General features: G+C 42.3%; 1 protein-coding gene across 4 annotated transcripts in view; it reads left to right on the forward strand.

Annotated features, from left to right (window-relative positions):
- gmeb2 (glucocorticoid modulatory element binding protein 2) overlaps positions 1–14,089 on the forward strand; it is a 73,297-nt gene that overhangs the window by 16,279 nt on the left and 42,929 nt on the right. For all 4 annotated transcript variants that reach the window (XM_070895990.1, XM_070895993.1, XM_070895992.1 and 1 more), the window contains exons 2-3: positions 2,238–2,409; positions 13,691–13,782. In XM_070895990.1, coding sequence (XP_070752091.1) covers positions 2,279–2,409; positions 13,691–13,782 — 223 coding nt within the window. In that variant the 5' untranslated portion in view covers positions 2,238–2,278. The remainder of the gene's footprint in view (positions 1–2,237; positions 2,410–13,690; positions 13,783–14,089) is intronic.

Below are 14,089 nucleotides of genomic sequence, written 5' to 3' on the forward strand. Positions count from 1 at the left end.
GGGTCTAATTTATGCAGAGTCCAATGGGGGGCAAATCCAGGAAACCTATGTCTACAGCAACACTGGTACACATATGTAAATGAGTCCAAAGAGACGTGGCTGGCGGATTGTGGAAAGGTCTAAAAACATTGAAGAAACTTAGTGGAAATAATTTAAAAGGCATACAAGTGGCACAAATTGCTTAAACCCAAGTTTCCTCACTAAAAACCACTCTGATGCCGTTCCAGCACCACTAATCTGCTGAAAACAGTGAGCAAGTTCACCCCCTTGGAATTCATCTTGTGCCTGCATAAGATCTCACTCCAGACTCAGAGAGTGTAGAGTAGTTCATCAGACTTTGTTTCAAGTATAAAATAGTAAGCAAATTTATTTTAAACAATGATCCAACAAATAATACAAGTGATTATAATACAATTCTATATTGACAGTGGGAAGTCTATTATTCAACTCCTTCATTGACAAAATAAAATGATTGCAACTCTTAACAACTAAGCCAACTCTTCTTGGGTTTTAAAAAAATCTCTTACATGATTAAACATTTCTTACCACTGTGTGAAATTTCTTGGAATTTTCAATTTCAGGAGTTTCAAACTAATTTGTTCCTTCTCTTTGATTTTTGGATTGATTCCTCAATTCAAACAGGATTGCTTGTTTTATATCCCCCCAATACAATTACCAGGACCTCCTGGATTTTGAATATCTGAACATTCAAATTAAAAAAAGGAACTGACTGGTTCAGTTTGTATGTGACAAAACCAATCAATTATTTAAGTTTTAATTATTTCTCTCTCTGACTGTAATAGACCTAACTAGAAACGCTGTATTGGAATAAGCTTAGTACCTGTAGAAGAATCTGTACTGCAGTGGCATTCTTAAAAAAAAACTGCTTATGTAGCATAGCTGGATTTAAAGGAACAGCCAGTGAACTAAAACTACTTTAAAATAGTTCATCTTTGTCAAGGGGTATCATCTTATTACGTTCAGGAGTCTGATTGGGACCTGACTCGACAGTAGTTCCGCCACTCTGATGTTGCCGTGCGGCAGACACCACCGCATGTTCATGTGAACATGATAGTATAACTTTATCCAAAGATAAATCAGTTGGTAGTTTATTGGAATGTTTTTCTATGTTAAAGGCGCTATATAAACACAAACTGCTGTTCTTACAATGAAAATATGCACCAAAACAGTTCTTAACGGGGGGAGGGGGGAGCGAGGAGAGGAAAAATTAGTTTTCATCTTCATAGGCAGTCCCTCGGAATCGAGGAAGACTTGCTTCCACTCTTAAAATGAGTCCATAGGTGGCTGAACAGTCCAATACGAGAGCCACAGTCCCTGTCACAGCTGGGACAGATAGTCGTTGAGGGAAAGGGTGGGTGGGACAGGTTTGCTGCACACTCTTTCCGTTGCCTGCGCTTGATTTCTGCATTCTCTCGGCGATGAGACTCGAGGTGCTCAGCGCCCTCCTGGATGCATTTCCTCCACTTAGGGCGGTCTTTGGCCAGGGACTCCGGTGTCAGTGGGGATGTTGCACTTTATCAGGGAGGCTTTGAGGGTGTCCCTGTAACGTTTCCTCGGTCTGCCTTTGGCTCGTTTGCCGTGAAGGAGTTCCGAGTAGAGCGCTTGCTTTATACTTCAGCTTGCTTTATAGTACAGATGTTGCAATCAATAAGAAATGATGAAAAGGAAACAAGGAGATTTGAGAGACTAGAAAGAATGCATTATGCTTTTAAATAGACACTTAGAATCTTAAGAATATAACGCTGGTTCCTTGACCAGGCGTTCTCGGGCTGGAGCGGTGCTCGCAGGGACTGCTAGTCAGAAATTTGCCAGTCTACAGCTACTGAGTTTCCATTCATTAATTTTAATGGGTCGATAATCAAAGTTTGCAGCCCTGTGATTTCCTTGCAAGCACCGCTCCTAAATGGAAGCGTCCGATTGGGGAATCAGCCGATGTGTGTTTCTTTAGTGTGTGCTGAAAATCTTCCTGTAAACACTTGACAGCTGCCAGTCAGTTCTATGAAACTCGTAGTTTATGCCACACAGCATGGTTGCCAGTTGATGGGTTCAAATAATTAAATTACACCTCATAGGCACTTTACAAAGTCAAGGGTTGAAGTGCCTGTTGACACTGAAGCATTAAGCTTGTTTCCCTTTGACCAGTTAATTCAAATGACTCTCACTAATGTACTTCTTTGTAAGCTTAATAATTTGTTGAATTTATGCTTTCCTTTTAGCTGGACAACGTTCTGTCATCAACTAGCTTCAAACTATAGCCATGGCTACTCCAGACGTCAGTGTTCATGTGGAAGAGGTGGTTGTCGTGACAACACCTGACACCCCATCAGATGGAAATACAATCGAAGAGGTTAAGACAGTTTTGGTAGACTTCAAATCAACACAGCCTAGGTAGGGAGATACGCTCTAGATTCTTGTGTGTATTTAGTCTAGTCATCAGATCTTATAATACTTCCAAATTCTGTGGACACTGCTCTAAACAATTGCTGGCTTAATGAACTGTTGGTTTTGGGAAACTGTTGGCATTATTGCTACCCAATTATTTTCCTTTTAAAGGACAAGCTGTTAAGTTTACCTATTACTGTAGTTGAAGCAGTTGATGAAATTTCCTTTAACAAGAAAAAGGTAAACCCAATTATGCAGTGTGGTATAACCATGAATGGTTTGTGTTCGTGCTTTATGATTGTAAGTAACATGTAAATGGGTAATCAGACAGAGTTAGTAAATGAGTTATCAGCACATTATAGATTTACCTGCTCTGTGAATCATCATTATAGGCAGTCCCTCGGAATCGAGGAAGACTTGCTTCCACTCTTAACATGAGTTCTTAGGTGGCTGTACAGTCCAATACGAGAATCACAGTCTTTGTCAAAGATGGGACAGATAGTCGTTGAGGGAAGGGGTGGGTGGGACTGGTTTGCCGCACGCTCTTTCCGCAGCCTGTGCATTCTTTTCTGCATGCTCTCGCCGACGAGATTCGAAGAGCTCAGCGCCCTCCCGGATGCACTTCCTCCACTTAGGGTGGTCTTTGGTCAGGGACTCCCAGGTGTCAGTGGGGATGTTGCACTTTATCAGGGAGGCTTTGAGGGTGCCCTTGTAACGTTTCTGCTGCCCACCTTTGGCTCGTTTGCCGTGAAGGAGTTTCGAGTAGAGCGCTTGCTTTGGGAGTCTCATGTCTGGCATGCGAACTATGTGGCCTGCCCAGCGGAGCTGATCAAGTGTGGTCAGTGCTTCAATGCTGGGGATATTGGCCTGGACAAGGATGCTAACATTGATACGTCTGTCCTCCCAGGGGATTTGTAGGATTTTGCGGAGACATCATTGGTGGTATTTCTCCAGCAACTTGACGTGTCTACTGTACATAGTCCATATTTCTGAGCCATACAGGAATATGTGCTCTGTGAATAGGCAGTCAGAAAATCACAATAATGCATTCAGTGACCCAGATTGACTGCGTTTAGCCACGGAGATGGTGAGATGACTGTCAGTATTCCATTTGATAGGGGGTGAGCAGGCCTGGGGTTGTCAGTATTGTATTCATTTCAACTTCCCAAGAGAAGGCTTTACCATAGTCACTGCTTACTTTATTTAGCTATTCTTAATGAATGATCTAAATTGTAAAAGCTTCATGTTTTGTTGCTGTGCATTGGCAATCTATTTCTGAAAGCCAGGAGTTCAAATTTACAGAACCCGAGACCGAATACAAACATTTCTGAAATGAATACATTTTTGTATCATGATATCAAAAGGCTCAGTTCCTGGAGGTTTTTTTCTGGTACTCCATTCTTGCAGCGTTTAAAGCCTGAGGTTAAAGTTGAGCACCCTGGGGCCTTGAGCTCCTAGTTTGCAGATTAAAAATGTTTTGTGGAATATCCATCAGTTGTGCTTAGACAGCTCAAGGAAATGCTCCTTTCCTATCACTGGAGATTGGGAGAGACAAAAAACCAGGGCCAATAGGGAGGATAAAACATCTGGAAAATTCCTCTCTGATCTCTTCAGCTGATTAAAACCAGTCCAGGAGATCACACTAACAACAACAATTTGCATTTATAAAACATCTTTAACATAATAAAACATAACAAGGCACTAAACTAATATGGCAGGGGGATGGGAATCTATACAGGGAGACAGAGGGAAGTAAAATGGGGGAAGAAGCAAAAGGTTGAAAGGAGATAAGGAAAAGTGGAGGGCAGAGAAATCAAAGGCAAAAATCAAAAAGGGCCACATTACAACATAATTCTAAAAGGACAAAGAGTGTTAAATAAACAAGCCTGAAGGCTCTGTGTCTCAATGTGAGGAGCGTTTGTAATAAAGTGGATGAATTAACTGCACAGATAGCTGTTAACGGATATGATGTATTTGGGATTACGGAGACATGGCTCCAGGGTGACCAAGGCCAGGAACTCAACATCCAGGGGTATTCAATATTCAGAAAAGTATAGACAGAAAGGAAAAGGAGGTGGGGTAGTGTTACTGGGTAAAGAGGAGATTAACGCAATAGTAAGGAAGGACATTAGCTTGGATGATGTGGAATCTGTATGGGTATAGCTGCGGAACCCCAAAGGGCAGAAAACGCTAGTGGGAATTGTGTACAAACCACCAAACAGTAGTAGTGAGGTTGGGGATGGCATCAAACAGGAAATTAGGGAAGCTTGCAGTAAAGGTACAGCAGTTATCATGGGTGACTTTAATCTACATATAGATTGGGCTAACCAAACTGGTAGCAAGATGGTGGAGGAGGATTTCCTGGCGTGTATAAGGGATGGTTTTCGAGACCAATATGTCGAAGAACCAACTTGAGAGCTGGCCATCCTAGACTGGGTGTTGTGTAATGAGAGAGGATTAATTAGCAACCTTGTTGTGCGAGATCCCTTGGGGAAGAGTGACCATAATATGGTAGAATTCTTCATTAAGATGGAGAGAGACACAGTTAATTCAGAGACTAGGATCCTGAACTTAAAGAAAGGTAACTTTGATGGTATGAGATGTGAATTGGCTAGGATAGACTGGTGAATTATATCTAAAGGGTTGATGGTGGATAGGCAATGGCAGACATTTAAAGATCACATGGATGAACGTCAACAATTGTACATCCCTGTCTGGCGTAAAAATAAAAGGGGGAAGGTGGCTTAACCGTGGCTAACAAGGGAAATTAGGGATAGTATTAAATCCAAGGAAGAGGCATATAAATTGACCAGAAAAAGCAGCAAACCTGAGGACTGGGAGAAATTTAGAATTCAGCAAAGGTTTTAATTAGGAGGGGGAAAATAGAATATGAGAGTAAGCTTGCGGGGAACATAAAAACTGACTGCAAAAGCTTCTATAGATATGTGAAGAGAAAAAGATTAGTGAAGACAAATGTTGGTCCCTTGCCGTCAGAATCAGGTGAATTTATAATGGGGAACAAAGAAATGGCAGACCAATTGAACAAAAACTTTGGTTCTGTCTTCACTAAGGAAGACACAAAAAACCTTCCGGAAATACTAGGGGATCGAGGGTCTAGCGAGAAGGAGGAACTGAAGGAAGTCCTTATTAGTCAGGAAATTGTGTCAGGGAAATTGATGGGATTAAAGGCCGATAAATCCCCAGGGCCTGATAGTCTGCATTCCAGAGTATTTAAGGAAGTGGCCCTAGAAATAGTGGATGCATTGGTGGTCATTTTCCAACATTCTATAGACTCTGGATCAGTTCCTATGGATTGGAGGGTAGCTAATGTAACCCCACTTTTAAAAAAAGGAGGAAGCGAGAAACAGGGCATTATAGACCAGTTAGCCTGACATCGATAGTGAGGAAAATGTTGGAATCAATTATTAAAGATGTAATAGCAGCGCATTTGGAAAGCAGTGACAGCATTGGTCCAAGTCAGCATGGATTTATGAAAGGGAAATCTTGCTTGACAAATCTTCTAGAATTTTTTGAGGATGTAACTAGTAGAGAGGACAAGGGAGAACCAGTGGATGTGGTGTATTTGGACTTTTAAAAGGCTTTTGACAAGGTGCCACACAAGAGATTAGTATGCACAATTAAAGCACATGGTATTGGGGGTAATGTATTGACATGGATAGAGAAGTGATTGGCAGACAGGAAGGAAAGAGTAGGAATAAATAGATCCTTTTCAGAATGGCAGGCAGTGACTAGTGGTGTACTGCAAGGTTCAGTGCTGGAACCCCAGCTATTTACAATATACATTAATGATTTAGATGAAGGAATTGAATGTAATATCTCCAAGTTTGCAGATGACACTAAGCTGAGTGGCATTGTGAGCTGTGAAGAGGATGCTAAGAGGCTGCAGAGTGACTTGGACAGGTTAGGTGAGAGGGCAAATGCATGGCAGATGCAGTATAATGTTGATAAATGTGAGGTTATCCACTTTGGTGGCAAAAACAGGAAGACAAAATATTATCTGAATGGTGACAGATTAGGAAAAGGGGAGGTGCAATGAGACCTGGGTGTCATGGTACATCAGTCATTGAAGTTTGGCATGCAGGTACAGTAGGAGGTGAAGAAGGCAAATGGCATGTTGGCCTTCATAGTGAGAGGATTTGAGTATAGGAGCAGGGAGGTCTTACTGCAGTTGTACAGGGCCTTGGTGAGGCCACACCTTGAATATTGTGTATAGGTTTGGTCTCCTAATCTGAGGACGGACATTCTTGCTATTGAGGGAGGACAGCGAAGGTTCACCAGACTGATTCCCGGGATGGCAGGACTGACATATGAAGAAAGACTGGATCGACTAGGTTTATATTCACTGGAATTTAGAAGAATGAGAGGGGATCTCATAGAAATATATTAAATTCTGATGGGATTGGACAGGTTAGATGCAGGAAGAGTGTTCCCGATGTTGGGGAAGTCCAGAACCAGGGGTCACAGTCTAAGGATAAGGGGTAAGCCATTTAGGACCAAGATAAGGAGAAACTTCTTCACTCAGAGAATTGTGAACCTGTGGAATTCTCTACCGCAGAAAGTTGTTGAGGCCAGTTCATTAGATATATTCAAAAGGGAGTTAGATGTGGCCCTTACAGCTAAAGGGATCAAGGGGTATGGAGAGAAAGCAGGAATGAGGTACTGAAGTTGCATGGTCAGCCATGATCATATTGAATGGTGGTGCAGGCTCGAAGGGCCAAATGGCCTACTCCTGCACCTATTTTCTATGTTTCTATGTTTCATAGGACTATGCACATGTAAACTGTTAATCCACTTACTTTCTATATGATGCAATTTCTGCCCCAGCCAAGAACTGGTCCAGATTCCTCTTGAAGGCGCACAGAGAGACAGCACACACCGCACAAGCTGACAACGTATTCTAGAGGCTCACTACTCTCTGCGAAAAGAGCCGCCTAACATTGAGCGTATTCCTATTTTTGCGTAGTTTAAATGCATGTCTCCTGGTCCTCGCCAATCTGTCAAATTGAAATAATCTTATCATAGGCACACAATTTACTGCATACATTATTTTATATACCTCTATGAGGTTGCCTCTGTCTATGCTGCTCTAAAGTAAACAGACCCAGCTCTTTAAGCCTATCTGAGTAACTATGGCTCTTTAAGCTAAGAATCATTCTTTTAGCTCTTTTTTAACCATCACCCAACATTTGAGGGGACCAAAACTGGGCACAGTACTCCAATGATCTGTATAATGGCAGAATAGTGTCTTTGTTTTGTACTGAGTGATTCTATTAATATAACTCAATACCCTGTTTGCTTTGGCTGTGGCTTCTCTACATTGACCGTGAACTTTCAATGATCTGTGACAATAATATCTAGATTCTTTTATCTCTCAACCATTTTCAGTATTGTTCATTATAAATCATAAGTATATTCTATATTGACCCTACTTACATGCATGACACTGGATTGATCTAGCTTAAATGTCATTTGCCACTGTTTGCCCATTTCCCTAGCACATCTAAATATTTTTGCAAAAGATTGTACTGCTCTTCTTCTTAGGCAGTCCCTTGTATCGAAGATGACCCACTTCCACAGCAAAAAGGGATGAGTTCACCGGTGTTTCAAAGAAGGATCTGATATTCCAGGTCCCGAACTACATGTTGAAGGATGGAAGATGCCTGTGTGTGGATTTTTTTAACGTGTGGTGGCCGTTGCACACCAGCCACCACACAGGCTTGACAGAGCTAGGTCTTGGTCCAGTGGCAAGGGTTAACCAGATGACTGGAGACCAACTCTGCTGCACGGACCTAGAGCGCACACATATCGCAGTGTGGGCTGGCCCGTGCTGCCCCTGGGCCCTCTCACTTCTGGGCCCCGATCACATCGCTCTACAATCTCTCACCGCTCCTTTGCCCCAACCTCGCCACTCCTCTGCTGCTTGCCGCCTCTCCTGCTGTACCTGCCCACGCACCAATCAGCGACCTGGATTTTGGTGACGTCCAATCCAGTTGCCCTTCTCCAAGTCGTCGCCCTCCTGCACCAGCTCACGCTGCTCCCTGAAGTGGCACGGCTCCACGCTGCTCCTGGGCCGCTCCTTTTATGGCTCGACCTGCGGCTGGTGGTTTCTCACAGGTCGGGGCCTCCACGCTGCTCTACAGTCTTAATCAAAGACATGATGTTCATCAGGATCATGAAAGTTATTATTCAACTTCGACTTTTGATAGTTTAGTTAAATGGGTACCAGCAAGATCCTCAAATAATTGAGCCCAAAATTGCTAAAATTCACCAGAAATCTGTGAACAGAACAGACTTGTGAACTATCTCATTTGACTCCTGCCACTTTCAATGGAAATTCTGAGAATTCAGGTTCAGGCGTAGATGCTAGAAGCTCTGTTTTGGGGGTCTTGTGGCCTGAGTCCTGAACAGATGCACCTGGGACTAGATTGTGCAGTGGGTTACAACACAGTCCTTTCAGGTTTGAAACAACCCAGATGACAACTGTCTGCTGGCTGTAAGAATTTTGAGTGAAATGACTTTGAGTAGTCTGAACCTGGTCCCCAGCTGACATGTGTCCACAGCACAAAACTAGCGGTGATTTGATACTATAGTGTTGGCCTCACTTTGGCAACTCACATGGATGTCTAGTGTGGTAAATGGATATGCCACATTGGCGCAATGAGAGATGCTCTTCTGGGATTGAGGTAGAATAGTATGAGTTTTTCTCTGTATCTGTACTCAAGGCTGAGATTGATATAATTTTGGACTCTAAAGAAATGAAGGGACATGGGGAATGGGTGGGAAAGTGGAGTTGAGGTAGAAGATCAGCCATGATCTTACTGAATGACGGAGCAGGCTCTGCTAATTCTTTTGTTCTTGTACAACATGATGCTTGTTTGTGACGGGCACTTTTGAACACAGCATAGTTTTACCAATGTAACCCGATACCAGTTCATCACAATTTACAGGAATGGTGCTCTGTGTGCTACTATTTATATAATCTTCATAAGGGTTGTGAGAGAAAACAGAAAGCACATTACATTGATTGCAGGAGCCAGCAAATGCTCAATTTTCAAAGTGCATTCACCCATGGCTTAACCACAGATAAAGTACACTCAATTTGACAAGATCACATTTTCTATTTGCATGTGATTTCCTACAAAAGAATGTTACTGTATGTTTAAAAAAAATGTATTAACTACTTAAACCATAAAGAAAATGATTACTGCACAATAGTACAATGCGCAATTTTATGGAAAATAATGTTTAGTGTATTATTTTATTCTTTGCATTCATTAGGAAATTCAAATGAATTGCCATACAAGTTATTCATGTCATAGTCCGTTACTGAGTGCCTTGATTACGGCACTTGCACTATTTTACTGTTCTGTTGTCAGAAATATCATACTTCATATTGTGTTTAGCAGCACCGTAAGCTAAGAACATGAAAACATAAGAAATAGGAGCGGGGTAGGCCATACGGCCCCTCGAGCCTGCTCCACCATTTAATACGATCATGGGTGATCCGATCATGGACTCAGGTCCACTTCCCTGCCTGCTCTCCATAACCCCCCCATAACAAAAATAACTATTTATTTGTCAATTGTATACTAGAGCCCCTATTTTTTAATAATGGGAATAATAAGGTTGAGCTGCCAATGAGCAGGCCTGCCTATGCCTGCAGCACAGAGGGAGGAGGGCAAGCTTGGCTAAGTTTTCTGATAGGAATGTCTTCCTTCTGATTTGAATAGGCTACAAGCAAATAAAACGCTTGCCCAGAGAGCTTGACTTTTATTTCATTTGGCTGGGAATCAGAAAATCTAGTGAAACAGGAGTTCTCAAAGGGCGGTAGCCAACCTTAAAAGGGAAGTTTTTGGGAGGTGTGGAGTTTGTGGGGACAGAAAGGTGGATACATTTATTACAATGGCGCAGCGAAGATATCTGGTCAATATTACACCATTTAATGTTGCCATTTAAGCTTAAACACCATTTAGTGTTGCCGTAGGCCCCCAATCAAGCCAACGTTGAAGAGCTGGAATTCCAGCTGCAGGAAGTACACCAAAGAAGGAATGAACTGAAGACCACTCTTCAGTAAAAGCATAAGTGTAAGCTGCATGGGGAGGAGGCTGTGGTCTCACCCAATGCAGTCACCCAGCTCCTTTGCACCTGGCTGAAAACAAGGAACAAGTTTGCCGGTATCATAGGGAAGTAAACGTTAAGTGTGGTCCTAACTCTTGCATACATTTCTTGTATCAAGTATTGCACAAAACCAAGTTGGGAACTCTCAAATCCTCTGGGAAGTACCATTTCAAACAACCATTGGCCTTTTGCACATAGTCTTTCATTATGCCAGAGATGGCTGTCACACATTTCTTGCACATATTGGTCCTGGATGTGGAACAGCAAACTGATGCTCAGAGTTAGAACCAAAAACACTCCTAGGCTGTAAGGGAGGTTCTTAGTGGGGTCAGCAGCAGCGAGGATGCAGAGGAAAGTCCTTGTCTCCTCCTAAAAATGCAGCCACCATGGACTGATGCTAACTGATGACATCATGGCCGTGTTTGCAGCAGAAGCAACTAATGCATGAAAAGAACTGTAGTAACATCGCCTGGAAATGCAACAACAACTTGCATTTATATAGTGCCTTTAACATAGTGAAACAGCCCAAGGTACTTCACAGGAGCATTATCAAACAAAATCTCACACCAAGGAGATGTTTGGGCAGATAACCAAAAGCTTGATCGAAGAGGTTGGTTTTAAGAAGCATCTTAAAGGAGGAGCGAGAGATAGAAATGTGGAGGTTTAGAAATGAAATTCCAGAGCTTGGGGGCTTAGGCGATAGAAGGCACAGCTGCCAATAATGGATCGATGAAAATCGGGGTGCACAAGTGGTCAGAATTGGAGGCGCGCAGAGATCTTGGAGGGCTGGAGGTGGTTTTAAAAAAAATGTTTTCCTACCATCAAGATGTTCACCTTCCGGAGGTCACAGGATTTCCAATAGGCCCATATAAAGGGCCCAAATTTGGCCCAACCGTTTTTTCAGTGACTCACGTGAGATGTGCCGACTTCCTACGATCCAAATGGCACCAAAAAGATGTTCCCGGATTCTGGCCCCTCTGCCAACTCTCCCGGGGCTTGGCGCGGCGTGATGAGTCCATTGCGGGGTGGAGCTAGGGCCCTGTGTCTAAAAGAGTGCCAGCAGCTGTCCGCAAACGCAATAGAGCATTCGTGCATGCGCAGTAGCCCCTCCCGTGATTGTGATGATGCGTGCCTGTAGCGTGGGACCCAATGCCTCCCGCCTCTATCCCGGGCCGAGTGGCCTGCCGCATAGGCCGGCCGCTGCCTTCTCGTGCTGAGGGCTACAAGAAACAGGTTGGTGCGGGGAGACTTTTGATCGGCGGGGCGGGGGGGTGGGGGGGAAAGAGTTTTGATCGGGGGGGGGGAAAGGAGGAGGGTTTTGATCCGGGGTGAGGAGAGAGCAGAGTTTTGATGGGGGAGCGGAGAAGAGAGGAGAGTTTTGATGGGGGTGGGGGGGGGGGGGGGAGGAGAAGAGAGGATAGTTTTGATGGGGGTGAGGGGGGAGAAGAGTGGAGAGTTTTGATGGGGGGGGGAGGGGGAGAGTTTTAATAGACGGGGGGTGGGGGGTGTTAAGGGTGTGATAACTGTGTAGCCAGTAATTTTAATGAGCTTACTCAAGACTTTCCTTAACCCTGTTGATGAAAATATTTTCCTACGAGCAGGAGGTACTTCTATTTTTTATTTGGATATTTTGAAAAAATTACGTAAATACGTTTTGTCTCTTTACTTCTTTTATTTTTATAGTTTAAGCTTCCATGAATGCTTCTGTTGTATAGTAAATTAACTTTGCGAAGTTTGTCAGTCCTGAATAGCTGTTTGATCCTATTCACATTCTTTAATCAAGTCATTAAGTACCTACCTGCGCTGATTTCTTAACTCTCCGCAAGGGTTTTCTGTGCAGCCACACGTGGCCTCATACGCTGGCCTAAGTTAGTTTGGAGCAACTATTAGCTTTCCAAACTGGCTTAAATGGGCAAAACGACCATAGGTGGCTGGTAACGCCCCCTTTTGAAAAAAAAAACTAAACTTAAAAAATCCTAAATAACTCACTTACACTGGCGCAAATTAAATGTGCAAAATGGGGATTTTTAAGATACTCCAGAAAAATCAAGTTGCTCCAAAAAAGAAGGAGCAACTCCTGGGCAAATTTGGGCCCAAAATGAGGGGACAGCGGCAGTTCATTTTTGCTGCTGAATTTGCTGATTGGGAAAATGGGTGGTCACAGGCCCAAATTCCTAATTCCTGCCTATTTCCTGCGATACTATGGCAGAGATTCAAAATATTGGGGTTTATGTGTTAATGAAAAAATTGTGCCCTTACTGTCTGCACTAATTTAGTCATGAATGAGTAGGATAACTATAATAGGTTTAGCAAATGAATACTGAACAAAACTGTATTTTATCATCTATTTCAAAAATCATAATTTTTAGTGCCTCATTTTACATCTTTTTTATAGTTATGTTAATAATTGCCTCAATTAATGCTCTTGCTGAGCCAAATATGCACTTCAAATGAATTGCTTTATACAGGCATAAGTCCTATATAGTATCAGACCTTGACATGCATGATGAGAATACCTTGGGATATGAGAAAGTGATTGATGATTATACAGATGGCAAGCTTCAACTTCTAAAACCTTTGGTTTTTAATTTCATATGGTGATCACGTTCAAAGTATTTTCATACCTGAAGTGAGGGTAAATAAGAATTGGGAAAGGGTAGTGTCAAGTGCTCATTATTTTGACCAGTTTTGTGATATAGTTTTTTGGGTCAATAGGATGTCAATTCTGGGAAACTTTTGCCAATGTTTCAGCCAGTATCAAAGCGAGGTATTTGTAGATGAGATCTAGCCCAGCCAGCCGCAAAGCCTTCCCTTACAGACTTTTATCCCATCAAGTTAGCTGGGTTTGAAGTCAGGCCCCAGGGGTGAAGGTACTGCAGCACCCAGTCCTCCTGTGATACAATTTAAATGGTAAAAATAGAACATTGAACAAATTGTATTGTATTTGTTTAAAGTTACTATTAATTAAATGTTTTGAAAACATAAATTGACAGTTGCTTTGAGTGAAACATCTATCATTGAAATTCTGTGTTACACACTAAATACAGGTTATTTCATTTATATACATGACATTTAGATACATGATATTAAGGTTCGGCTGGTTACATTACTGAAATACTTACAACATTCTTTGTCTCTCTCTGAACAGTGGAGGATTAAGTGACGATAGTATGGATTCTGTCAACACTCCTGGAACTTATTCATCTTCCTCCACTCTGATCCAGAAAGATGATATTATTGGTAAGTGTAATGGCTATATACAAATAGTAAACTGTGTTAGATTGTGGCGATAATCTTGTTTTGCACAAGGAACCCATTCTGCGTACTCTCATCCTGAGAGCTGGTGCTCTGAAAATAGATCTAAGTGGTAGTGACTGAAGGAATGACTAAATTACAATTGTACAATTTTTGATGAGGCTTCCACTCCTAGAAAACAACATTGAAGCTTTAAAAAATTGAACGCCAGTTATATCTGGGGAAAACTGAAATGTTTAAAGCAATATTTTTCAGTATTTCCCACATAGATTGCATCTTTGCAATTGTTCAA

This window comes from Pristiophorus japonicus, chromosome 12 (genome assembly GCF_044704955.1).
Source record: "Pristiophorus japonicus isolate sPriJap1 chromosome 12, sPriJap1.hap1, whole genome shotgun sequence".
NCBI lineage: Eukaryota > Metazoa > Chordata > Chondrichthyes > Pristiophoridae > Pristiophorus > Pristiophorus japonicus.